The sequence below is a fragment of the Nothobranchius furzeri genome, chromosome 4 (assembly GCF_043380555.1).
Source record: "Nothobranchius furzeri strain GRZ-AD chromosome 4, NfurGRZ-RIMD1, whole genome shotgun sequence".
Classification (NCBI taxonomy): Eukaryota; Metazoa; Chordata; class Actinopteri; order Cyprinodontiformes; family Nothobranchiidae; genus Nothobranchius; species Nothobranchius furzeri.
Window position 1 is genome coordinate 5,131,660 of NC_091744.1, and position 24,669 is coordinate 5,156,328.

At 44.4% G+C, this 24,669-nt stretch overlaps 1 protein-coding gene across 2 annotated transcripts in view; it reads left to right on the forward strand.

Annotated features, from left to right (window-relative positions):
• Positions 1 to 24,669, forward strand: part of xpnpep1 (X-prolyl aminopeptidase (aminopeptidase P) 1, soluble) — a 64,744-nt gene that overhangs the window by 1,016 nt on the left and 39,059 nt on the right. The window contains exons 1-11 of one of the 2 annotated variants that reach the window (XM_054743590.2): positions 1,000 to 1,125; positions 1,297 to 1,421; positions 4,660 to 4,723; positions 5,324 to 5,428; positions 6,919 to 7,011; positions 7,145 to 7,288; positions 7,396 to 7,491; positions 9,540 to 9,621; positions 9,988 to 10,198; positions 11,063 to 11,152; positions 11,249 to 11,299. In XM_054743590.2, the coding sequence (XP_054599565.1) occupies positions 1,107 to 1,125; positions 1,297 to 1,421; positions 4,660 to 4,723; positions 5,324 to 5,428; positions 6,919 to 7,011; positions 7,145 to 7,288; positions 7,396 to 7,491; positions 9,540 to 9,621; positions 9,988 to 10,198; positions 11,063 to 11,152; positions 11,249 to 11,299 (1,080 nt within the window). In that variant the 5' untranslated portion in view covers positions 1,000 to 1,106. Of the gene's footprint in view, positions 1 to 999; positions 1,126 to 1,296; positions 1,422 to 4,659; positions 4,724 to 5,323; positions 5,429 to 6,918; positions 7,012 to 7,144; positions 7,289 to 7,395; positions 7,492 to 9,539; positions 9,622 to 9,987; positions 10,199 to 11,062; positions 11,153 to 11,248; positions 11,300 to 24,669 lie in introns of those variants that run through there. The other variant, XM_054743591.2, reaches the window with a different exon arrangement.

The following is a 24,669-nucleotide window of genomic DNA, read 5'->3' on the forward strand; positions in this document are numbered from 1 at the left end:
TTACCAATTTTACATATTTGGATAATTTTGGCCAAATTCTGTAAAACTGAACAGAGAAAAAGTGATCTTTTCCATTGTATAAACATCATATACTACCTGTTCTTTAATGCTTGGTGGTTAAACTTTTAGCCACTTTCTCATATTAGCCTTCTTAGTTGCTGCCATAAGTAAAACAACAAATATTTAAAAATTATTCTATTAAAATGTTTCAAAAGCACCACCCAGGTACAAAGTAACAGCCTAGAAATCTAGACAGACAGTTGCTGAACAGAATGACTTTGCTCTGTTGCATATATTCTCGTGTATAGGATCATTTGCTAGGCTAACAGTAGCAAATTTGAAAGGAATCTTTACACTAAATATATATTTTCGATGGGAATTTCTTCCCAGTAACATGTAATAACTTGAACTTCCCGTTAAACATGACTGTAGCACTGTTTGTGCAGCGATCCAGCAGATTTCAGTCCATTTACTTCGGATTCCCTCTTCCTCTTTAAATATTCCGTATTCTCCAGTTTCCACTACTGAATGTTTTTGTCAATCAATCAATCAATCAATCAATCAAAGCTTTATTTATAAAGCGCCTTCCGCAGCCCTGTCAGGAAGCCCAAAGCGCTGAACATGGTTCAGTTGTAGGTAAATATATTGAATAAATCAAAAATAAAAGCTATTCAAATTACAAAATAGGTGAAACATTCTGGTACAGGACAAATGTGTAAAACAATGGATTGAGTGAACCAATGAAAACTGTGAAATAAATTCATCATAAAAGAGGGCATATATATATATATATATATATATATATATATATATATATATATATATATATATATATATGTATATATATTTATTTTTGTGTATAGTCTTCAGTCCACTTTTTCACTTTGTTCCGATTTTATTAATGACATGAAAACCTAAAAAAAATACCTGTATTGATGCCTATCTTGCGAGTGAGACTTGTCTTATAATGTTTAACCCAGACTGCTGTCTCAGCTGTTGATCTGGCACATGATAGCAGGTGAAAGACGCAGGCGTGGAGACTTTGAGCTCCACGTAGAGCTAGGTCTGTCAGAATAGGCAGTGTGTAGCTCAGGAATCCAGTCAACATGGCTTCCAAAAAGTCAGGTAACTGGAAGATCATTTGATATTTATTTTTAGTTTTAATATTTCCCATTAAACTGAAGCTCTGACAGTCCTCTACCTCTAAAGAAGTGGCTTTCTGGTTATTTGAAGCCATTTTAAATGTTGCAAAGTTGTGGAAACGTGCTTTTGTTTCTTTCTTTCTCTTCAACACAGACTCAGCTATGTCTCCAAAGATCACCGGAGAGCTCCTCCAGCTGCTTCGGCAGGCAATGAAGAACTGTAAATACTTCTCAGAGCCCATACAGGCTTACATAGTCCCATCAGGAGATGCACATCAGGTGAGTTAAAATTACTGACAAGAACTGCTAACGTCCAATTCTAAAATCTAGCGTGTGAAATCATTTAACCCTAAAAATCTGCATAAGCCTACACTGTGCATGACCATTGCACCTTAGCCTCTTATACATTTGGTCTGCATGTAAATATTCTGGATAGGTTGATTCCAGAATATAACTTTTGAATTAAACTTCAGTTATAAAAGGAGCTTCCATATATTGTCCACAAGCTCCAATAATAAAGGAGAATCTATGATGCAATGTAGGGGTAGACCGATTTATCGGGCCAATATTTACTGTTTTTATATATCACCATCAGCCGATGTTTGTCCACAGTAAAGCCGATTTAAAGTCAGGCACTTCTTTGAGCCACCTGGTACTGTTGCTGAATTTTATTTAATACTCTAAATTAACTAGTTTTCTTGTCCGGGGATTGGACCGCCAAGGCTCCCGCCTTGGTCTTGGTCTGCCACCCGATTCACATTGCACCGGACCCTTCATGTTCCTCCTGCGGGTGGTGGGTCCACAGTTGGACGAGCCCATGTATCCGGTTCGGGCTGGGCCCGGCCGGGCCCCATGGGCGAAAGCCCGGCCACCAGGCGCTCGCTCACGGGCCCCAACCCCAGGCCTGGCTCCAGGGTGGGACCCCGGTAACCCTCCGGGCCGGGTACTCCGACTCTTCGTTTTAACCGCCATGAAAGATCCTTCGAACCGTTCTTTGTCTCACCCTTCACCTAAGACCAATTTGTCATGGGAGACCCTACCAGGGGCACTAAGTGCCCCAGACAACATAGCTCCTAGGATCATTAGGGCACTCAAACTCCTCCACCACGATAAGGTGACGGTTCAAGGAGGAGGCTCTCGATTTACCGGTCGATCTACGTCCCAATCCTCACCTATGGTCATGAGCTTTGGGTAATGACCGAAAGAACGAGATCGCGGATACAAGCGGCCGAAATGAGTTTCCTCCGTAGGGTGGCCGGGCTCAGCCTTAGAGATAGGGTGAGGAGCTCGGACATTCGGGAGGGACTCGGAGTAGAACCGCTGCTCCTCCGGATCGAAAGGAGCCAGTTGAGGTGGTTTGGGCATCTGGTCAGGATGCCTCCTGGACGCCTCCCCGGGGAGGTGTTTCGGGCATGTCCTGCCGGCAGAAGGCCCCCGGGTCGACCCAGGACACATTGGAGAGGTTACATCTCCAATCTGGTCCGGGAACGCCTTGGGGTCCTGCCGGAGGAGCTGGTGGACAAGGCCGGTGAGAGGACGGCCTGGAGCTCCCTAGTTGGGATGCTGCCCCCGCGACCCGGACCCGGATAAGCGGAGGAAGACGAGACGAGACTCTAAATTAACTTTATTTAAGTGTCTGACTTTAACACTGAGCAGTGCACCAAAGTTAAGATGAAACAGTTCAATTCGAAGTTCTATAACTGATTCAGCTTCAGAAATTGTGTGCATCAACTTATGTTATTGGTGATATTTTAGCCTGAAAATAAGGTGGAAGATGTTAGATATCTACCATGATAGTCGGCAGTACATATCTGCATCGGCAATGGTAAAACCAATATTTATTGTTCTCTATTGCAAAGATAGCTAGATGCTGTTAATGAGCTCATCCCGAAGACAAAAGGTCTTTTGCATGTTTCACTTACAGGTTTGGTTCACCGAAAACCATTTATTAAGGATTATTTTTGATTATAATGGGTCACTCTTAGTTTTTCATGCAGGCTGAACATGAAAATAGTCTCCTACACCTATCTCCTGCATTAACTTCTGATAGAAAATAGACGGTGAAACTCTAGGATTTGAAAAGCCTGACAGATCTACGTCACACTGTCACTTAACGTTCATGGACTCAACCATCTTGTCTTGTGATGAGGAAAGTTGTTGTTTTTAGCGTCCAGGAATCAGCAGAGAACGTCTCGGCTAGTAGAAGATAACCATTAGCATTAGCAACTCCACCACACAGCAGAAGCTCCTCCATGCTTTTGTTATTTGTGGAGATAAAACAAGTCGATGGTAGAGTCGCGTTGCTGTTAAGCTCAGCTGTGATGTGGGTCACTACTAGTTCCTGGAAATGGTGCGCCAGTATATCCCCCCGAGAACGATTCACAAGCATGCCTTCCTACTAGAGACCTTTGCAAATTAATTGATTAAATGAGTGAACCACACCTCTAAACTGGGAGTGTGTGGTGACAAGAATCTGGCGATACGATATTTTGCGATAATAAAAGTTAGATGATATTTGCAATTTTTAAGCTGGAATTTTATTGGAAATCTCAAACCAGATGCTTCCAAGACACATCCAATTCATCCCGATTTTGTGTTCTGTCAAAATGAAGGAGGTAAGAAGTTCTGCCACCTAGCAGTCAGAGTTTGAATTGCACCACACACACACAAAAAAAAAACAGAAATAAATTTGATACATCAGTGTATCGATGTATTTTCACGTCACTGCCTCAAACCATTGCTGGAAGATCTTTGAGTGTTAACAGATCCGTTTTCCTTTTAACCCTTTTATTCTGCAGGTTCCAACCTCTTACCGTATTTTTTTCGTCAACGTAGTGTGACAAGAATGTGGAAGGAGGTTTAGAAACTTTATGAAAAGTTTGCAGTCACTTCACACTGATTGTAAAGGAAGCTGAAGTCTGCCTCTGTCTGTGTTTCAGTTCAGTTCATTTATTTATAAAGCACTTTAAAACACCCAGCACAGGATCAAAGTGCTGTACAGAAAATACATTAAAACAATAGAATAAACAGAAAGCAGCAAAGAGAAATAAATAAAACACTGGAGACATAAAATTAAAACAGCCCAATAATAAGAATAAAAACTAGATAAAAACAGCATTGAAACACACAAAAACAGCTAAAATAAATCAAAACTAAAAAAATAAAATAAATAAAAAATAGCAACCAACATCTCACAAGGTGTCAAAAGCAAGGGTAAAGAGGTGTGTTTTCAAGAGAGACTTAAAAACAGGTAAGGAACTGGCCTGTCTTATTGCTGAAGGAAGCTCCTTCCACAGTTTAGGAGCGGCTACAGCAAAGGCGCGATCTCCTCTAAGTTTACGCCTAGTCCTGGGTACATTCAGGAGCAGCTGATCAGCTGACCTGAGAGAGCGGGAGGGTGTAGGACAGAGAGATAAGAAGGTGCAAGGCCATGGAGACATTTAAAAGCAAACAAAAGAATTTTAAAATGAATCCTAAAAGAAAAAATATATGTTTTGAACATATGTTTTCCTTTCAGAGTGAATACATCGCACCGTGTGACTGCAGACGTGAATATATCTCTGGCTTCAATGGTTCTGCTGGTATGTTTTGCTTTTTTGTAACACAAGTAACAAACCAGGTGTCTAAAGTTTGGTAAAGGAATGCTGATTTTAAGGATGCAGAGCTTATATTTAACCCCTGACTCTGATTAGGATTTTAGGAGGAAAACTAAGAATGGGATGTAACTTTGTCTCATCTTGAAGGAGGTGTGTTTTTTGACCCTCCCGCCAATCAGAAGCACTTTTTCAAAAAAGACATAAAAGACTCCGACTACTTATTTAACGTTATAAATGACATGTTTAGTTTTTTATAGTCATTTCGTTTCTCACGGCTAAATAAACTCTGCATAACATAATTCACGAGGCGGCTGTGGGTCAATAACCTACAAAATCAGAGTTCGTGTGACAGGGAGGAAGTGTTGTCCAGTGGTCAGAAGCTGAGCTGAGGGGTGCCATCCGCAGTCCCGTCTCATGGAGCCTGTACGTTCGCCCAGGGCACCATCCAAATAGCAGCCTCAGAGATGGGTTAAATGTAGATGAATAATTCCCCCCAAAAGACCGATTAGGTATAAATTATTGTTGTTCACACCTGTAAAAACGTCACTGACAAGAGCGGAATCCTTGTTGTTCTCCATGGTTCAGGAACAGCCATCATCACAGAGCAGCACGCTGCCATGTGGACCGATGGCCGGTATTTCCTCCAGGCCAGCCAGCAGATGGACAACAACTGGACTCTTATGAAGATGGGTAATGTACTCGTTGGTCCTTTAGTCTTACCAGTCATGATGCTGGGTCCTTCAACTGTGATGTAAACAAATATCACAAAGATTATTTTCCTCATTTGAGCAGTCCTCATCAGGCTCTAATTTATATCAGCTTGAGCTAAAGGGTTCAAAATTATGGGACTAAAATAAACACTAAACTAGTGCATGTTTTAAAGGCAACGTTTTCCTATTTTAAAATAATTTTCTTGAGGCAGTATGCGCTAAAATGACCTTTTACACAGGGTTAATGAAATGTTACTCAGACCCCCACCTCCCCCTGTGGCCAGAATACCACACGGTCCAGTCCCTGATGGAGAAGGGAGCTCTGGAGTGGAGTCGACATGATGGAGCTGCAGTCTGCTTCCAGCATGTTTTAGATCGTGAACGCAGCTGATTTGTTTGATTTAGTCATGAACCGCTCCTCTAGACACTAATGAAGGCTGGGGAGACATTTCAGCAGTTAGACTGAGGTGTTATAAAGACAAATTCACAGCGAGGAGATAAAGCCTGATTTATACTTCTCCATGAGCTCCGCAACGGAGAGATGCACACAGAGTGTCGGAAAGGTTTTCACATTCAAACTTCTGTTCAGGCAGCGAAGCAATTCCCCGCCAGGACAACAGAGGGCGTAGCGCTGTTCTGTGGTATCCTGCCACCGTAACACTCATGTTTCCAGTCCACGATGGTGTATTTACTAATGTGTTTATATATTTCAGAGACTTCATAACACGGACAAATTAGTCCTTCTTTCTCCTCCACCTTTTCATGCGCTCGCCACCTCTAAACCGACATTCCCAGTCGTTTCCGTCCACGTTTGCTCTGTATTTTGTCCTCCTTCACTCACGGGTGAATAAATGTTGTTATTTTCTGACTTTTTCCATGACACTTTCTTTAATCTGTTCTTGGTTTGTTGCTAAAAATCTGTTTACTTTTTAACGGAGCTACAACGGTGCTGGTGACAAATATACAGGAAGAGGCGTCCTGACCAATCACAGGATTGCATTCTCCGTCACTTTCAACGGATGTTTAAAATTTTGGGCATGCCTCCGTCACCCTCTGTGAGTCTGTCAGAGAGCCCGTGCAACGACGCATAATGGCGTTGAGTGTCTCTTCACCGACGCAGACAGAGAAGTATAAATCAGGCTGAAGTTTCATTTCTGGTATAACTACAGTGACTTAATAGCAGACACTACGGGGTGCTAAAAGGAAGCTAAATTGCCGAATATCCCTTTAAAACTGTTGCTGAAGTCTGGCAGCTCGTTGTAGTTCTGGTCTGAGTGGTTGCTTAGCTTTAGCGAGCTTGTAGCTGCATGTTTGGGACAGCTAAAGCAGCTTCTGCCACTGTTTAGGGTTTTCCAGGCAGCAGCCTTGTAGGAGTTTTAAACAACTCCATCTGCAGAGATCAGCCGAAATCTTAGAGGATGTCTGCATGTCTACGAGGTGTGAGTGACAGTTTTTCGTTGGTATTTTTAGGACTGAAGAAGACGCCGTCTCAGGAGGACTGGCTGATCAGTGTCCTACCAGAGAACTCCAAAGTGGGGGTGGACCCTTGGATTATTGCTGCAGGTAAACATTGTGCACATCCTGCAAAAAAAAAAAAAAAAAAATACTAATCTGTGCAGGGTTTGTCACCTGAAATCTTCATTTCTGCACCTTTAATAATTGTTTTTGGTTTAAGTCTTGTTCTTCTGTGTTTCAGATCAGTGGAAGAACATGTCCAAGGCCCTGAGCAGTGCTGGCCACTCTCTGGTGGCGGTGCAGGACAATCTGATCGATGTAGTCTGGACAGACCGACCAGAGAGACCGAGCAAACAACTCCGGACTCTGGGATTAGAATACACCGGTTAGTCCACTTGAATGTTATGTTTCAGATTAAACCATCATGATTATATTTGTAGTTTAGAGACGACTGATAGTTGGTGACGTCATGCTGTCGATCTCTACCTGCAGGTATTTCCTGGCAGGAAAAGATCTCCTCGCTGCGAGCCAAGATGACAGAGAGGAAGATCGTCTGGTTTGTTGCCACGGCGCTGGATGAGATCGCTTGTATGTTAAGTTTTAACAGTCAGTGACTCAGTGATGAACGATTATTATTCAGTGATTTAATATCTCGCCACTTTAGCAACCTTTTCTGACAGTTTTACATAGGGTTGGGCATCGTCTGATTTTGAACGATTCCGATTCCAATTCCTCGTTTCGATTCCGGTTCCTATCGTTTCCCGATTCCGATTCTTTCAAGACGTTACATGTTTCACATGAGCCAGCTAACCACAGGTCCTACTTGATGAAATAATCGTAACTTCAACATGAATTTTAATTCTAGGAACAATAACATCACCTTCATTTAGACAAAAACATGTTTGGAGAGCTGCGCAGTGGTGCAGTGGTTAGAGCTGTTGCCTTGCAGCTAGAAGGTCCTGGGTTCGCTTCCCGGCCTGGGGTCTTTCTGCATGGAGTTTGCATGTTCTCCCTGTGCATGCGTGGGTTCTCTCCGGGTACTCTGGCTTCCTCCCACAGTCCAAAAACATGACTGTTAGGTTGATTAGTCTGTCCAAATTGTCCTTAGGTGTGAGTGTGTGTGTGTGTGTGTGCATGATTGTTAGTCCTGTGTGTCTCTGTGTTGTCCTGCGATGGACTGGCTCTCTGTCCAGGGTGTACCCCGCCTAATTGCCCGTTGACCACTGGAGATAGGCGCCAGCCCCTCCCCCCCCCTCCCCCACGCGACCCTACGTGGACAAAGCGGTTTCAGAAAATGGATGGATGGATGTTTTGGAGACAAAAAGAAAAAGACTTGCAGCACAATCAGTGTGTTTGTTTCTGACCACAACCAAAGTCTGGAAGAAGCCTCTGGGATGAGTGGCTAAATGTCTGCAGCAGCACTCAGTTAGCCTAGTGAACTAGACCAAATTCTTGCTTTGCAAAGAATGTCTAGGCATGCTCCATTGGAACCTCAGCAGCTCCTACCAGGACTCTGGCTAGCCAATCACAGCTCTCTAGAGGGGTTTCAAACACATAAAGAGCTGTGATTGGTCCATAATGGTGGGCCAATCATAGTGCTCTATCTGCTTAGTGAACAAATCACAGAGCTTTATCCGCTTTGTGGGCCAATCAGGGCACTCTATATGCCTGGTGGGTGGGATGATGCAACAGAGTGAAACAAGAGTATGTCACATTCATTGTCCAGTGGAATGCGGAGATCATTTGAAAGACAACGGTAGAACCCGCCCCACAACCGAGAGCCGTCAATGGAGCATGGCCAGACTAAATAATACATTTATTTAGTCTGGCTTGCCAGGCTAGCATTCAGTCAGAACAGAAAGTGAAAACTTAAATGTAGCTGCTGTCAGTAACAATCTAACAGATTTTAAACATTAAAACTCTCAACAAAAATAGTTCAGAAAGGAAATTAAAATGTTCACAACTGTGTGTGATATATTATTATTATTATTTATTGTGGCAGAAGCTGGTGTGGTCCACCACAGAGAAGCTTCTCTAGCATGATGACTTTAATTATTCTACAGGTTATTGTTCAGCCTTCTGACGCTCACACACACGGGTCCCATTTTTGAGCGGCTGCGTCTGACTACTGACGCTCCGTGTGTGTTTTTATTTCTGCAGTGAGACAAACTCGCCTCACACCGTCCTCCAGAGTTTTTTCTTTAAAGCTTCTATTAAATCCTCCGTGTTGATGCATTTTAACAAGTTTCCTCTACGCTGCAGGAGTTAAAGTTTACATTACGGAGTAAAAGTTCGGCAGACGCGTTTGTTTATATCTGGGTGGGGGGAGGGGGGACTCGTGCTGCACACAGACAGCTGGTGTGATCAGCTCTGAAAAGCGTTGATCACAATTTGCAGATCACTTTTATTTTTCACAGAGATCGGCCGCGGATTCATCTTCCGGTCAGCATTCTAGAAATTGAAATAAAAAACTTTAAGCGATTCCGGGAAAAACTAACAGTTGGTCCCAGTTCCGCTCGATGCCCAACCATAGTTTTACACTCTAACTCATATCCAAGGCTGACATTTTTACATAACTGTGGTAAAACTGTAATGTATTTTTGATGTTCTGTCTGTCTTTTTTTTTTTCCTCTCAGGGCTTTTTAACCTCCGAGGCGCAGATATTAATTACAACCCAGTCTTCTTTGCTTATGCCATTGTAGGGATGACCTCCATCAGGTAATTCCAGCGTCAAACTGGTTCTTTGTAATAGAGATTAGTATATGGGAGAAAATCATTTTGATCCATTAATTTTTTTAATTGCCATTGCTTCTCAGTGGCCTAGTGGTGTGTCCACCCTGGGACGATCGGGGTTCAAATCCTGGTCGGGTCATACCAAAGACTTCAAAAATGGGACTCGGTGCCTCCCTGCTTGCTTTAAGGGGTTGGATTGGGGGTGTTAAACCACCAAATAGTTCCTGAGCACAGCCACTGCTGCAGCTGACTGCTTCCCACTGCTGGGGTCAAATGCAGAGATGTAATTTCACCAGTGTGTGATGCGGGCTTTATTTACTATGACGAAAACAAATTCTCTCCTCTCTACAGGCTGTTTGTGGACCTTAAGCGTCTCTCTGACCCTACGGTGAGGGACCACCTGCAGCTGGACTCTCCCAGCAGACCGGAGCTGCACATCCAGACGTTCCCGTACGAGTCAGTCTACACGGAGCTGCAGGCGATCTGCGCCGCACTCGGACCCAAAGACAAAGTGTGGATCTGTGACAAGGCCAGCTGTGCTCTCACACAGGTCATCCCAAAGGTGAGAGACTAGTTTCATCAACATTTCTAAATACGTTTCCAGATCATCTTTAATCTGTTTTCTGACCCAGAGGAGTGTGTCCCTGAGGAATGTGTTCAGCAAAGAATTATTCATGACACTTATCCATAGCACCATCATTTCTTAACACAGGATTATCTTGGTGTAAAGTAACACTGAGCAGTTTCCAGCTCCTCCGCCTTACTGGTTGAAAGTGGAATAACAACTGTTGTAAATAACCCTGTGGCAGCCTGCTGTAGCTAGCGCTAACAATGAGCTAACACTAACGTGAGCCAACTAACACTAAATTAAACCACAAAGTAAAAAGATCCACACTGTCAGACAAAAAATAGTATTACTTACATGTCCAGTAGCAACAAAGCCAGGTCACAATCAGTTTGTGATTTTGTAGCCTCCTTTAGTTCCCTCAAATTATTGTCAGTCGCATCGATGTTCACTTTAGTTTTAGCTCTTTGCTTTGCCTCCAAAGACATTACTGTCATACTTATCAGAAAAAGCAAACCTCCTCTTTTTCTTCTTCTTGCACTTTTCATTGACGATTGACAAATTGAAAATGCTAACTGCTAGCATTACAGCTAACAGCCGTAAAGCAGGTAAATCGCACCCCCTAGAACACTGACCTGCTCCGCAAAATTATCTAGTGTGGATTTTGGTCAGCAGAGGGCTGCAGAGTGGTGTCAGATATGAAACTGGTCAAGTTTCTGTCTCAATAATCACTGAGATCAATGTTAAAGCTCTAGCTTAAAGTTAAAAAAAACTATTTAGTGTTACTTTAAAAACATGGATTCCCTGAAAGATTGCCTTTATTTTGAGCTTGTGTTGACATTTGTTTTTTTCCTCCTTTAGGTCCACAGGTCTCCGATCCCTTACACGCCACTCTGTCTCTCTAAGGCTGTGAAGAACACCACGGAGATCCAAGGCATGAAAATGGCGCATGTAAGAAACTTTGAACCTTCAGTTTTATTGAGCCTGTTATTTCTTCATGTGACCTGAATGCAGTTAAACTTTCATCCTTTGTGTTTTATCCAACAGATCAAGGATGCAGTGGCCCTTTGTGAGCTGTTTGCTTGGTTGGAAAAAGAGGTATTTCTGTGTTTGCATGGCTGAATATTCCATATTTTAAAAGAACGCACGGTTCAGTTCATGAACAAATTTCTTACTTGACTTTAAACTAGAAAAATAATATAAATTAAAGCTGCAAGCAGCGTCGTTCGGCCCTCGCAGCTCTGCGCCGCTCCGGCCTGGCCAGCAGCCCGGGGCACCAGGGCACGTCTGGCAGAACAGAATCGTCAACCACCCCGACGCCAGAATCCGCAAATGGCCTCCTAGTCCGCACCTCACCCTGACTCAGCATCCCCTCTGAGCTCACCATTAAATTGAATTGTAAGGTTACGGCGTTACGCCAGAATTCGCCATGGCATAAAAGCCCCTCCCTTTCTGGAAAGCTATCAGATCTGAATGGTCATTACAACATCATGAAGACAGTGTATGACCTTAGTGTCATGTTCACTAAATTAGAGGGGACAAATATGGGTATTTCAGCATAAAAAATAGACTTCCTGTAGTCAGGAGGCGGGGCTTAGGTGATGTCAGCTGTCCACATTGTCATTTTTTACAGATATGGTCAATGATCACACAGACAAAGTTTGAAAAAGATCTGATCATGCACATGGGAGTTATTAAGTCAAGTAAAGTAATGGCGAAAGGTCAAAGTTTGAGGCTTAGCCACGCCCACACCTTTCAACTTTTGAAAAATCCAACGGTTGAATTTTTTCCCCTACGTCGTAAGAGTATACAGCAGAAGTTTGAAAGTGATTGATGAAAAGGGCGACGGAGCATCACTCTCCAAACAACGTGTGCGAAAACCACTAAATCGCGTACTTGGACCAAAATGGCCGACTTCCTGTGCGACTTTGTCCTTGGCTCCAAGAGACTTTTTTGTAGGTCCTGAGACACCACATTAGTGTACCAAATTTCGTAATCCTCAGTCAAAGCATGGCTTGGGGCTATTAGTTTAAATGGTCCTAGGGGGCGCTATTTAAGAGAATAGGCCACGCCCACAAACTTCAGCTGTCTATTTCTCTTGGGGGTCAGACTAGGATCACTCACCAGAAGTTTCGTAGCGATATCACGATAACTGAAGAAATGAGAGGCAAACGTATTTCCATGGCGTGATGGCGATTTTCGCCATGCTCCCAAAGCCCCGCCTTTTTTCAAAACCTGCCAGTACTGGAGACTAAGTAACCTCAAGTTGTCTACTGCTGTTTCCCACAGAATCCTGGTGATTGGGTAAAAGGAGTCCAGTAGGGAGCTGTGAAAAAAAGAGTGGCGTGGCGACAGGTCAAAGTTTGAGGCTTAGCCACGCCCACACCTTTCAACTTTTGAAAAATCCGACGGTTGAATTTTTTTCCCTATGTCTTACGAGTACATAGCAGAAGTTTGAAGGAGAATGGTGAAAAGGGCGACGGAGCATCACTCTCCAAACAACGTGTGCGAAAACCACTAAATCGCGTACTTGGACCAAAATGGCCGACTTCCTGTGCGACTTTGCACTAGGCTCCAAGAGACTTTTTTGTAGGTCCTGAGACACCACATTAGTGTACCAAATTTCGTAATCCTCAGTCAAAGCATGGCTTGGGGCTGACAGTTTTAATGGTCCTAGGGGGCGCTATTTCAGAAAATAGGCCACGCCCACCGGATGTTGACATCAGATTGTTTGAGGGGCCAGACTAGGATTACTCACAAAAAGTTTCGTGACGATATCTTTAGAAATGACGAAATGGGAGGCAAACGTAAGGCCACGGCGGTACGTCTGACTTCGCCGCGCCGCCACAGCCCCGCCCTCTGCCGAAAACTCCCATAAAGTGACGCCAAGCAACCCCCACTTGTCTTGAGTTACCAGCTACAAATTTGTGGTGATTAAGTGAAATGGGGCAGTTTGGGACCTTTCACAGTAAAACTTGACCTTTTTGGTCCTGAGCGGGCGGGGCTTGTGTGATGTCATCATCCAACCATTCATATTACTTTGTGGGTGGATGATGAATGACCACAGAAAGTTTGGTAACTTTATTCTATTCAGTTATGAAGTTATAGCAATTAAAAAAAAATTGGCGAGTAGTCAAACTTCAAGGCCTGGCCCCGCCCCTTCAACATATACGAAAACTCAGAATCCTCATCTCATTTTGTTTGCCCATCCCTTCTGAGCATTTTTACACAATTTTTGAGACGATCGTGCGAAAAATGATCGAGCAATCCAATCAGAAACGGACCCTAAAAACTGCAAAAACGGCTAAAAATCGCCATTTCAACCCAAAATGGCCGACTTCCTGTTTGATATTGACCATGCTTGCAAGAGACTTTTCTGTGCGGACTGTTGAGTACTACAAGTGTACCAAATTTCATAACTGTACGATAAACTAAGCTTTATGGAGAGGGTTTTTTTTCACATTGTAGGGGGCGCTGTTCAGCCATTTTCTTTGCGATTTTTTTGGGACCTTTAAAATATCAAATTTTTCACCAGGCCTGACAAGTTTGCAAAATATTGTGAGTTTTGGGGTATGTTAAGGTCCCCAAAAAGCCATTCAAAGGGGGCACGGAATAACAAAAAAAGAAAGAATTAAAGCTGCAAGCAGCGTCGTTCGGCCCTCGCAGCTCCGCGCCGCTCCGGTCTGCCGTCGCACCAGTGCACGTCTGACAGAACAGAAACGTCAACCACCCCGACACCAGAAACCGCGAATGGCCTCCTAGTCTGCACCTCACCCTGACTCAGCATCCCCTCTGAGCTCACCATTAAATTGAATATTAAGATTACGGCGTTACGCCAGAATTCGCCATGGCATCAAAGCCCCTCCCTTTCTGGAAAGCTATCAGATCTGAATGGTCATTACAGCATCATGAAGACAGTGCATGACCTTAGGGTCATGTTGACTAAATTAGAGGGGACAAATATGGGCATTTCAGCATAAAAAATAAATTCCTGTAGTCAGGGGGCGGGGCTTAGGTGATGTCAGCTGTCCACATTGTCATTGTTTACAGATATGGTCAATGATCACACAGACAAAGTTCGAAAAAGATCTGATCATGCACATGGGAGTTATTAAGTCAAGTAAAGTAATGGCGAAAGGTCAACGTTTGAGGCTTAGCCACGCCCACACCTTTCAACTTTTGAAAAATCCGACGGTTGAATTTTTTCCCCTATGTCTTAAGAGTGTATTGCAGAAGTTTGAAGGTGATTGGTGAAAAGGGCGACGGAGCATCACTCTCCAAACAATGTGTGCGAAAACCACTAAATCACGTACTTGCACCAAAATGGCCGACTTCCTGTGCGACTTTACGCTTGGCTCCAAGAGACTTTTTTGTAGGTCCTGAGACCCCACATTAGTGTACCAAATTTCGTAATCCTCAGTCAAAGCATGGCTTGGGGCTGAAAGTTTTAATGGCTCTAGGGGGCGCTATTTAAGAATATAGGCCACGCCCACAAACTTCAGCTGTCTATTTCTCTTGGAGCTCAGACTAGGATCACTCACCAGAAGTTTCGTAGCAATATCACGATAACTGAAGAAATGAGACAAACGTATTTCCATGGCGTGATGGCGATTTTCGCCATGGTCCCAAAGCCCCGCCTTTTTTCAAAACCTGCCAGTACTGGAGACCAAGTAACCTCAACTTGTCTACTGCTGTTTGCCACAGAATCCTGGTGATTGGGTAAAAGGAGTCCAGTAGGGAGCTGTGAAAAAAAGAGTAGCGTGGCGACAGGTCAAAGTTTGAGGCTTAGCCACGCCCACACCTTTCAACTTTTGAAAAATCCGACGGTTAAATTTTTTCCCCTATGTCTTAAGGGTATATAGCAGAAGTTTGAAGGAGATTGGTGAAAAGGGCGACGGAGCATCACTCTCCAAACAACGTGTGCGAAAACCACTAAATCGCGTACTTGATCCAAAATGGCCGACTTCCTGTGCGACTTTGAACTTGACTCCAAGAGACTTTTTTGTAGGTCCTGAGACACCACATTAGTGTACCAAATTTCGTAATCCTCAGTCAAAGCATGGCTTGGGGCTAATAGTTTAAATGGTCCTAGGGGGCGCTATTTCAAAACATAGGCCACGCCCACAAAATTCAGCTGTCTATTTCTCTTGGAGCTCAGACTAGGATCACTCACCAGAAGTTTCGTAGCAATATCACGATAACTGAAGAAATGAGAGACAAACGTATTTCCATGGCGTGATGGCGATTTTCGCCATGGTCCCAAAGCCCCGCCTTTTTTCAAAACCTGCCAGTACTGGAGACCAAGTAACCTCAACTTGTCTACTGCTGTTTGCCACAGAATCCTGGTGATTGGGTAAAAGGAGTCCAGTAGGGAGCTGTGAAAAAAAGAGTAGCGTGGCGACAGGTCAAAGTTTGAGGCTTAGCCACGCCCACACCTTTCAACTTTTGAAAAATCCGACGGTTGAATTTTTTCCCCTATGTCTTAAGGGTATATAGCAGAAGTTTGAAGGAGATTGGTGAAAAGGGCGACGGAGCATCACTCTCCAAACAACGTGTGCGAAAACCACTAAATCGCGTACTTGATCCAAAATGGCCGACTTCCTGTGCGACTTTGAACTTGACTCCAAGAGACTTTTTTGTAGGTCCTGAGACACCACATTAGTGTACCAAATTTCGTAATCCTCAGTCAAAGCATGGCTTGGGGCTAATAGTTTTAATGGTCCTAGGGGGCGCTATTTCAGAAAATAGGCCACGCCCACCAGATGTTCACATCAGATCTTTTGGGGGGCCGGACTAGGATCACTCACAAGAAGTTTCGTGACGATATCTTTGGAAATGACGAAATGGGAGGCAAACGTAAGGCCAAGGCGGTACGCCTGAATTCGCCGCGCCACCACAGCCCCGCCCTCTGCCGAAAACTCCCATAAAGTGACGCCAAGCAACCCCCACTTGTCTTGAGTTACCAGCTACAAATTTGTGGTGATTAAGTGAAATGGGGCAATTTGGGACCTTTCACAGTAAAACTTGATCTTTTTGGTCCTGAGGGGGCGGGGCTTGTGTGATGTCATCATCCGACCTTTCAATTTACTTTGTGGGTGGATGACGAATGACCACAGAAAGTTTGGTAACTCTATTCCATTCAGTTATGAAGTTATAGCAATTTAAATATTTTTGGCGAGTAGTCAAACTTCGAGGCCTGGCTCCGCCCCTTCAACATATACGAAAACTCAGAATCCTTATCTCATTTTGTTCGCCCATCCCTTCTGAGCAATTTTACACAATTTTTGAGACGATCGTGCGAAAAATGATCGAGCAATCCAATCAGAAACGGACCCTAAAAACGGCAAAAACGGCAAAAAATCGCCATTTCAACCCAAAATGGCCGACTTCCTGTTTGATATTGACCATGGTTGCAAGAGACTTTTCTGTGCGGACTGTTGAGTACTACAAGTGTACCAAATTTCATAACTGTACGATAAACTAAGCTTTATGGAGAGGGGTTTTTTTCACTTTGTAGGGGGCGCTGTTCAGCCATTTTCTTTGCGATTTTTTTGGGACCTTTAAAATATCAAATTTTTCACCAGGCCTGACAAGTGTGCAAAATATTGTGAGTTTTGGGGTATGTTAAGGTCCCCAAAAAGCTGTTCAAAGGGGGCACGGAATAACAAAAAATAATAATAATCAGAGCAAAAACAAGAGGCCTTCGCAGCGCTTTCGCTGCTCGGGCCTAATTAAAGCTGCAAGCAGCGTCGTTCGGCCCTCGCAGCTCCGCGCCGCTCCGGCCTGACCGGCAGCCCGGGGCACCAAGGCACGTCTGGCAGAACAGAAACGTCAACCACCCCGACACTAGAATCCGCGAATGGCCTCCTAGTCCGCACCTCACCCTGACTCAGCATCCCCTCTGAGCTCACCATTAAAATGATTTGTAAGGTTACGGCGTTACGCCAGAATTCACCAAGGCATCAAAGCCCCTCCCTTTCTGGAAAGCTATCAGATCTGAATGGTCAATACAGCATCATGAAGACAGTGCATGACCTTGGTGTCTTGTTGACTAAATTAGAGGGGACAAATATGGGCATTTCAGCATAAAAAAATAGAATTCCTGTAGTCAGGGGGCGGGGCTTAGGTGATGTCAGCTGTCCACATTGTCATTTTTTACAGATATGGTCAATTATCACACAGACAAAGTTTGAAAAAGATCTGATCATGCTCATGGGAGTTATTAAGTCAAGTAAAGTAATGGCGAAAGGTCAAAGTTTGAGGCTTAGCCACGCCCACACCTTTCAACTTTTGAAAAATCCGACGGTTGAATTTTTTACCCTACGTCTTAAGAGTATACAGCAGAAGTTTGAAAGTGATTGGTGAAAAGGGCGACGGAGCATCACTCTCCAAACAACGTGTGCGAAAACCACTAAATCGCGTACTTGGACCAAAATGGCCGACTTCCTGTGCGACTTTGCGCTTGGCTCCAAGAGGCTTTTTTGTAGGTCCTGAGACACCACATTAGTGTACCAAATTTCGTAATCCTCAGTCAAAGCATGGCTTGGGGCTATTAGTTTAAATGGTCCTAGGGGGCGCTATTTAAGAGAATAGGCCACGCCCACAAACTTCAGCTGTCTATTTCTCTTGGGGGTCAGACTAGGATCACTCACCAGAAGTTTCGTAGCGATATCACGATAACTGAAGAAATGAGAGGCAAACGTATTTCCATGGCGTGATGGCGATTTTCGCCATGCTCCCAAAGCCCCGCCTTTTTTCAAAACCTGCCAGTACTGGAGACTAAGTAACCTCAAGCTGTCTACTGCTGTTTCCCACAGAATCCTGGTGATTGGGTAAAAGGAGTCCAGTAGGGAGCTGTGAAAAAAAGAGTGGCGTGGCGACAGGTCAACGTTTGAGGCTTAGGCACGCCCACACCTTTCAACTTTTGAAAAATCCGACGGTTGAATTTTTTCCCCTATGTCTTAAGAGTATATAGCAGAAGTTTGAAGGAGATTGGTGAAAAGGGCGACGAAGCATCACTCTCCAAACAACGTGTGCGAAAACCACTAAATCGCGTACGTGGACCAAAATGGCCGACTTCCTGTGCGACTTTGCACTTGGCTCCAAGAGACTTTTTTGTAGGTACTGAGACACCACATTAGTGTACCAAATTTCGTAATCCTCAGTCAAAGCTTGGCTTGGGGCTATTAGTTTAAATGGTCCTTGGGGGCGCTATTTAAGAGAATAGGCCACGCCCACAAACTTCAGCTGTCTATTTCTCTTGGGGGTCAGACTAGGATCACTCACCAGAAGTGTCGGAGCGATATCACGATAACTGAAGAAATGAGAGGCAAACGTATTTCCATGGCGTGATGGCGATTTTCGCCATGCTCCCAAAGCCCCGCCTTTTTTCAAAACCTGCCAGTACTGGAGACCAAGTAACCTCAAGTTGTCTACTGCTGTTTCCCACAGAATCCTGGTGATTAGGTAAAAGGAGTCCAGTAGGGAGCTGTGAAAAAAAGAGTGGCGTGGCGGCAGGTCAAAGTTTGAGGCTTAGCCACGCCCACACCTTTCAACTTTTGAAAAATCCGACGGTTGAATTTTTTCCCCTATGTCTTAAGAATATATAGCAGAAGTTTGAAGGAGATTGGTGAAAAGGGCGACGGAGCATCACTCTCCAAACAACGTGTGCGAAAACCACTAAATCGCGTACTTGGACCAAAATGGCCGACTTCCTGTGCGACTTTGCACTTGGCTCCAAGAGGCTTTTTTGTAGGTCCTGAGACACCACATTAGTGTACCAAATTTCGTAATCCTCACTCAAAGCATGGCTTGGGGCTGACAGTTTTAATGGTCCTAGGGGGCGCTATTTCAGAAAATAGGCCACGCCCACCGGATGTTGACATCAGATTGTTTGAGGGGCCAGACTAGGATTACTCACAAAAAGTTTCATGACGACATCTTTAGAAATGACGAAATGGGAGGCAAACGTAAGGCCACGGCGGTACGCCTGTCTTCTTCGCGCCGCCACAGCCCCGCCCTATGCCGAAAACTCCCATAAAGTGATACCAAGCAACCCCCACTTGTCTTGAGTTACCAGCTACAAATTTGTGGTGATTAAGTGAAATGGGGCAATTTGGGACCTTTCACAGTAAAACTTGACCTTTTTGCTCCTGAGGGGGCGGGGCTTGTGTGATGTCATCATCCGACTATTCAATTTACTTTGTGGGTGGATGACAAACGACCATAGAAAGTTTGGTAACTCTATTCCATTCAGTTATGAAGTTATAGCAATTTAAATATTTTTGGCGAGTAGTCAAACTTCGAGGCCTGGCTCCGCCCCTTCAACATATACGAAAACTCAGAATCCTTATCTCATTTTGTTCGCCCATCCCTTCTGAGCAATTTTACACAATTTTTGAGACGATCGTGCGAAAAATGATCGAGCAATCCAATCAGAAACGGACCCTAAAAACGGCAAAAACGGCAAAAAATCGCCATTTCAACCCAAAATGGCCGACTTCCTGTTTCATATTGACCATGGTTGCAAGAGACTTTTCTGTGCGGACTGTTGAGTACTACAAGTGTACCAAATTTCATAACTGTACGATAAACTAAGCTTTATGGAGAGGGGTTTTTTTCACTTTGTAGGGGGCGCTGTTCAGCCATTTTCTTTGCGATTTTTTTGGGACCTTTAAAATATCAAATTTTTCACCAGGCCTGACAAGTGTGCAAAATATTGTGAGTTTTGGGGTATGTTAAGGTCCCCAAAAAGCTGTTCAAAGGGGGCACGGAATAACAAAAAATAATAATAATTAAAGCTGCAAGCAGCGTCGTTCGGCCCTCGCAGCTCCGCGCCGCTCCGGTCTGGACGGCAGCCCGGGGCACCAGTGCACGTCTGACAGAACAGAAACGTCAACCACCCCGACACCAGAAACCGCGAATGGCCTCCTAGTCTGCACCTCACCCTGACTCAGCATCCCCTCTGAGCTCACCATTAAATTGAATATTAAGATTACGGCGTTACGCCAGAATTCGCCATGGCATCAAAGCCCCTCCCTTTCTGGAAAGCTATCAGATCTGAATGGTCATTACAGCATCATGAAGACAGTGCATGACCTTAGGGTCATGTTGACTAAATTAGAGGGGACAAATATGGGCATTTCAGCATAAAAAATAAATTCCTGTAGTCAGGGGGCGGGGCTTAGGTGATGTCAGCTGTCCACATTGTCATTGTTTACAGATATGGTCAATGATCACACAGACAAAGTTCGAAAAAGATCTGATCATGCACATGGGAGTTATTAAGTCAAGTAAAGTAATGGCGAAAGGTCAACGTTTGAGGCTTAGCCACGCCCACACCTTTCAACTTTTGAAAAATCCGACGGTTGAATTTTTTCCCCTATGTCTTAAGAGTGTATTGCAGAAGTTTGAAGGTGATTGGTGAAAAGGGCGACGGAGCATCACTCTCCAAACAATGTGTGCGAAAACCACTAAATCACGTACTTGCACCAAAATGGCCGACTTCCTGTGCGACTTTACGCTTGGCTCCAAGAGACTTTTTTGTAGGTCCTGAGACCCCACATTAGTGTACCAAATTTCGTAATCCTCAGTCAAAGCATGGCTTGGGGCTGAAAGTTTTAATGGCTCTAGGGGGCGCTATTTAAGAATATAGGCCACGCCCACAAACTTCAGCTGTCTATTTCTCTTGGAGCTCAGACTAGGATCACTCACCAGAAGTTTCGTAGCAATATCACGATAACTGAAGAAATGAGACAAACGTATTTCCATGGCGTGATGGCGATTTTCGCCATGGTCCCAAAGCCCCGCCTTTTTTCAAAACCTGCCAGTACTGGAGACCAAGTAACCTCAACTTGTCTACTGCTGTTTGCCACAGAATCCTGGTGATTGGGTAAAAGGAGTCCAGTAGGGAGCTGTGAAAAAAAGAGTAGCGTGGCGACAGGTCAAAGTTTGAGGCTTAGCCACGCCCACACCTTTCAACTTTTGAAAAATCCGACGGTTAAATTTTTTCCCCTATGTCTTAAGGGTATATAGCAGAAGTTTGAAGGAGATTGGTGAAAAGGGCGACGGAGCATCACTCTCCAAACAACGTGTGCGAAAACCACTAAATCGCGTACTTGATCCAAAATGGCCGACTTCCTGTGCGACTTTGAACTTGACTCCAAGAGACTTTTTTGTAGGTCCTGAGACACCACATTAGTGTACCAAATTTCGTAATCCTCAGTCAAAGCATGGCTTGGGGCTAATAGTTTAAATGGTCCTAGGGGGCGCTATTTCAAAACATAGGCCACGCCCACAAAATTCAGCTGTCTATTTCTCTTGGAGCTCAGACTAGGATCACTCACCAGAAGTTTCGTAGCAATATCACGATAACTGAAGAAATGAGAGACAAACGTATTTCCATGGCGTGATGGCGATTTTCGCCATGGTCCCAAAGCCCCGCCTTTTTTCAAAACCTGCCAGTACTGGAGACCAAGTAACCTCAACTTGTCTACTGCTGTTTGCCACAGAATCCTGGTGATTGGGTAAAAGGAGTCCAGTAGGGAGCTGTGAAAAAAAGAGTAGCGTGGCGACAGGTCAAAGTTTGAGGCTTAGCCACGCCCACACCTTTCAACTTTTGAAAAATCCGACGGTTGAATTTTTTCCCCTATGTCTTAAGGGTATATAGCAGAAGTTTGAAGGAGATTGGTGAAAAGGGCGACGGAGCATCACTCTCCAAACAACGTGTGCGAAAACCACTAAATCGCGTACTTGATCCAAAATGGCCGACTTCCTGTGCGACTTTGAACTTGACTCCAAGAGACTTTTTTGTAGGTCCTGAGACACCACATTAGTGTACCAAATTTCGTAATCCTCAGTCAAAGCATGGCTTGGGGCTAATAGTTTTAATGGTCCTAGGGGGCGCTATTTCAGAAAATAGGCCACGCCCACCAGATGTTCACATCAGATCTTTTGGGGGGCCGGACTAGGATCACTCACAAGAAGTTTCGTGACGATATCTTTGGAAATGACGAAATGGGAGGCAAACGTAAGGCCAAGGCGGTACGCCTGAATTCGCCGCGCCACCACAGCCCCGCCCTCTGCCGAAAACTCCCATAAAGTGACGCCAAGCAACCCCCACTTGTCTTGAGTTACCAGCTACAAATTTGTGGTGATTAAGTGAAATGGGGCAATTTGGGACCTTTCACAGTAAAACTTGATCTTTTTGGTCCTGAGGGGGCGGGGCTTGTGTGATGTCATCATCCGACCTTTCAATTTACTTTGTGGGTGGATGACGAATGACCACAGAAAGTTTGGTAACTCTATTCCATTCAGTTATGAAGTTATAGCAATTTAAATATTTTTGGCGAGTAGTCAAACTTCGAGGCCTGGCTCCGCCCCTTCAACATATACGAAAACTCAGAATCCTTATCTCATTTTGTTCGCCCATCCCTTCTGAGCAATTTTACACAATTTTTGAGACGATCGTGCGAAAAATGATCGAGCAATCCAATCAGAAACGGACCCTAAAAACGGCAAAAACGGCAAAAAATCGCCATTTCAACCCAAAATGGCCGACTTCCTGTTTGATATTGACCATGGTTGCAAGAGACTTTTCTGTGCGGACTGTTGAGTACTACAAGTGTACCAAATTTCATAACTGTACGATAAACTAAGCTTTATGGAGAGGGGTTTTTTTCACTTTGTAGGGGGCGCTGTTCAGCCATTTTCTTTGCGATTTTTTTGGGACCTTTAAAATATCAAATTTTTCACCAGGCCTGACAAGTGTGCAAAATATTGTGAGTTTTGGGGTATGTTAAGGTCCCCAAAAAGCTGTTCAAAGGGGGCACGGAATAACAAAAAATAATAATAATCAGAGCAAAAACAAGAGGCCTTCGCAGCGCTTTCGCTGCTCGGGCCTAATTAAAGCTGCAAGCAGCGTCGTTCGGCCCTCGCAGCTCCGCGCCGCTCCGGTCTGGACGGCAGCCCGGGGCACCAGTGCACGTCTGACAGAACAGAAACGTCAACCACCCCGACACCAGAAACCGCGAATGGCCTCCTAGTCTGCACCTCACCCTGACTCAGCATCCCCTCTGAGCTCACCATTAAATTGAATATTAAGATTACGGCGTTACGCCAGAATTCGCCATGGCATCAAAGCCCCTCCCTTTCTGGAAAGCTATCAGATCTGAATGGTCATTACAGCATCATGAAGACAGTGCATGACCTTAGGGTCATGTTGACTAAATTAGAGGGGACAAATATGGGCATTTCAGCATAAAAAATAAATTCCTGTAGTCAGGGGGCGGGGCTTAGGTGATGTCAGCTGTCCACATTGTCATTGTTTACAGATATGGTCAATGATCACACAGACAAAGTTCGAAAAAGATCTGATCATGCACATGGGAGTTATTAAGTCAAGTAAAGTAATGGCGAAAGGTCAACGTTTGAGGCTTAGCCACGCCCACACCTTTCAACTTTTGAAAAATCCGACGGTTGAATTTTTTCCCCTATGTCTTAAGAGTGTATTGCAGAAGTTTGAAGGTGATTGGTGAAAAGGGCGACGGAGCATCACTCTCCAAACAATGTGTGCGAAAACCACTAAATCACGTACTTGCACCAAAATGGCCGACTTCCTGTGCGACTTTACGCTTGGCTCCAAGAGACTTTTTTGTAGGTCCTGAGACCCCACATTAGTGTACCAAATTTCGTAATCCTCAGTCAAAGCATGGCTTGGGGCTGAAAGTTTTAATGGCTCTAGGGGGCGCTATTTAAGAATATAGGCCACGCCCACAAACTTCAGCTGTCTATTTCTCTTGGAGCTCAGACTAGGATCACTCACCAGAAGTTTCGTAGCAATATCACGATAACTGAAGAAATGAGACAAACGTATTTCCATGGCGTGATGGCGATTTTCGCCATGGTCCCAAAGCCCCGCCTTTTTTCAAAACCTGCCAGTACTGGAGACCAAGTAACCTCAACTTGTCTACTGCTGTTTGCCACAGAATCCTGGTGATTGGGTAAAAGGAGTCCAGTAGGGAGCTGTGAAAAAAAGAGTAGCGTGGCGACAGGTCAAAGTTTGAGGCTTAGCCACGCCCACACCTTTCAACTTTTGAAAAATCCGACGGTTAAATTTTTTCCCCTATGTCTTAAGGGTATATAGCAGAAGTTTGAAGGAGATTGGTGAAAAGGGCGACGGAGCATCACTCTCCAAACAACGTGTGCGAAAACCACTAAATCGCGTACTTGATCCAAAATGGCCGACTTCCTGTGCGACTTTGAACTTGACTCCAAGAGACTTTTTTGTAGGTCCTGAGACACCACATTAGTGTACCAAATTTCGTAATCCTCAGTCAAAGCATGGCTTGGGGCTAATAGTTTAAATGGTCCTAGGGGGCGCTATTTCAAAACATAGGCCACGCCCACAAAATTCAGCTGTCTATTTCTCTTGGAGCTCAGACTAGGATCACTCACCAGAAGTTTCGTAG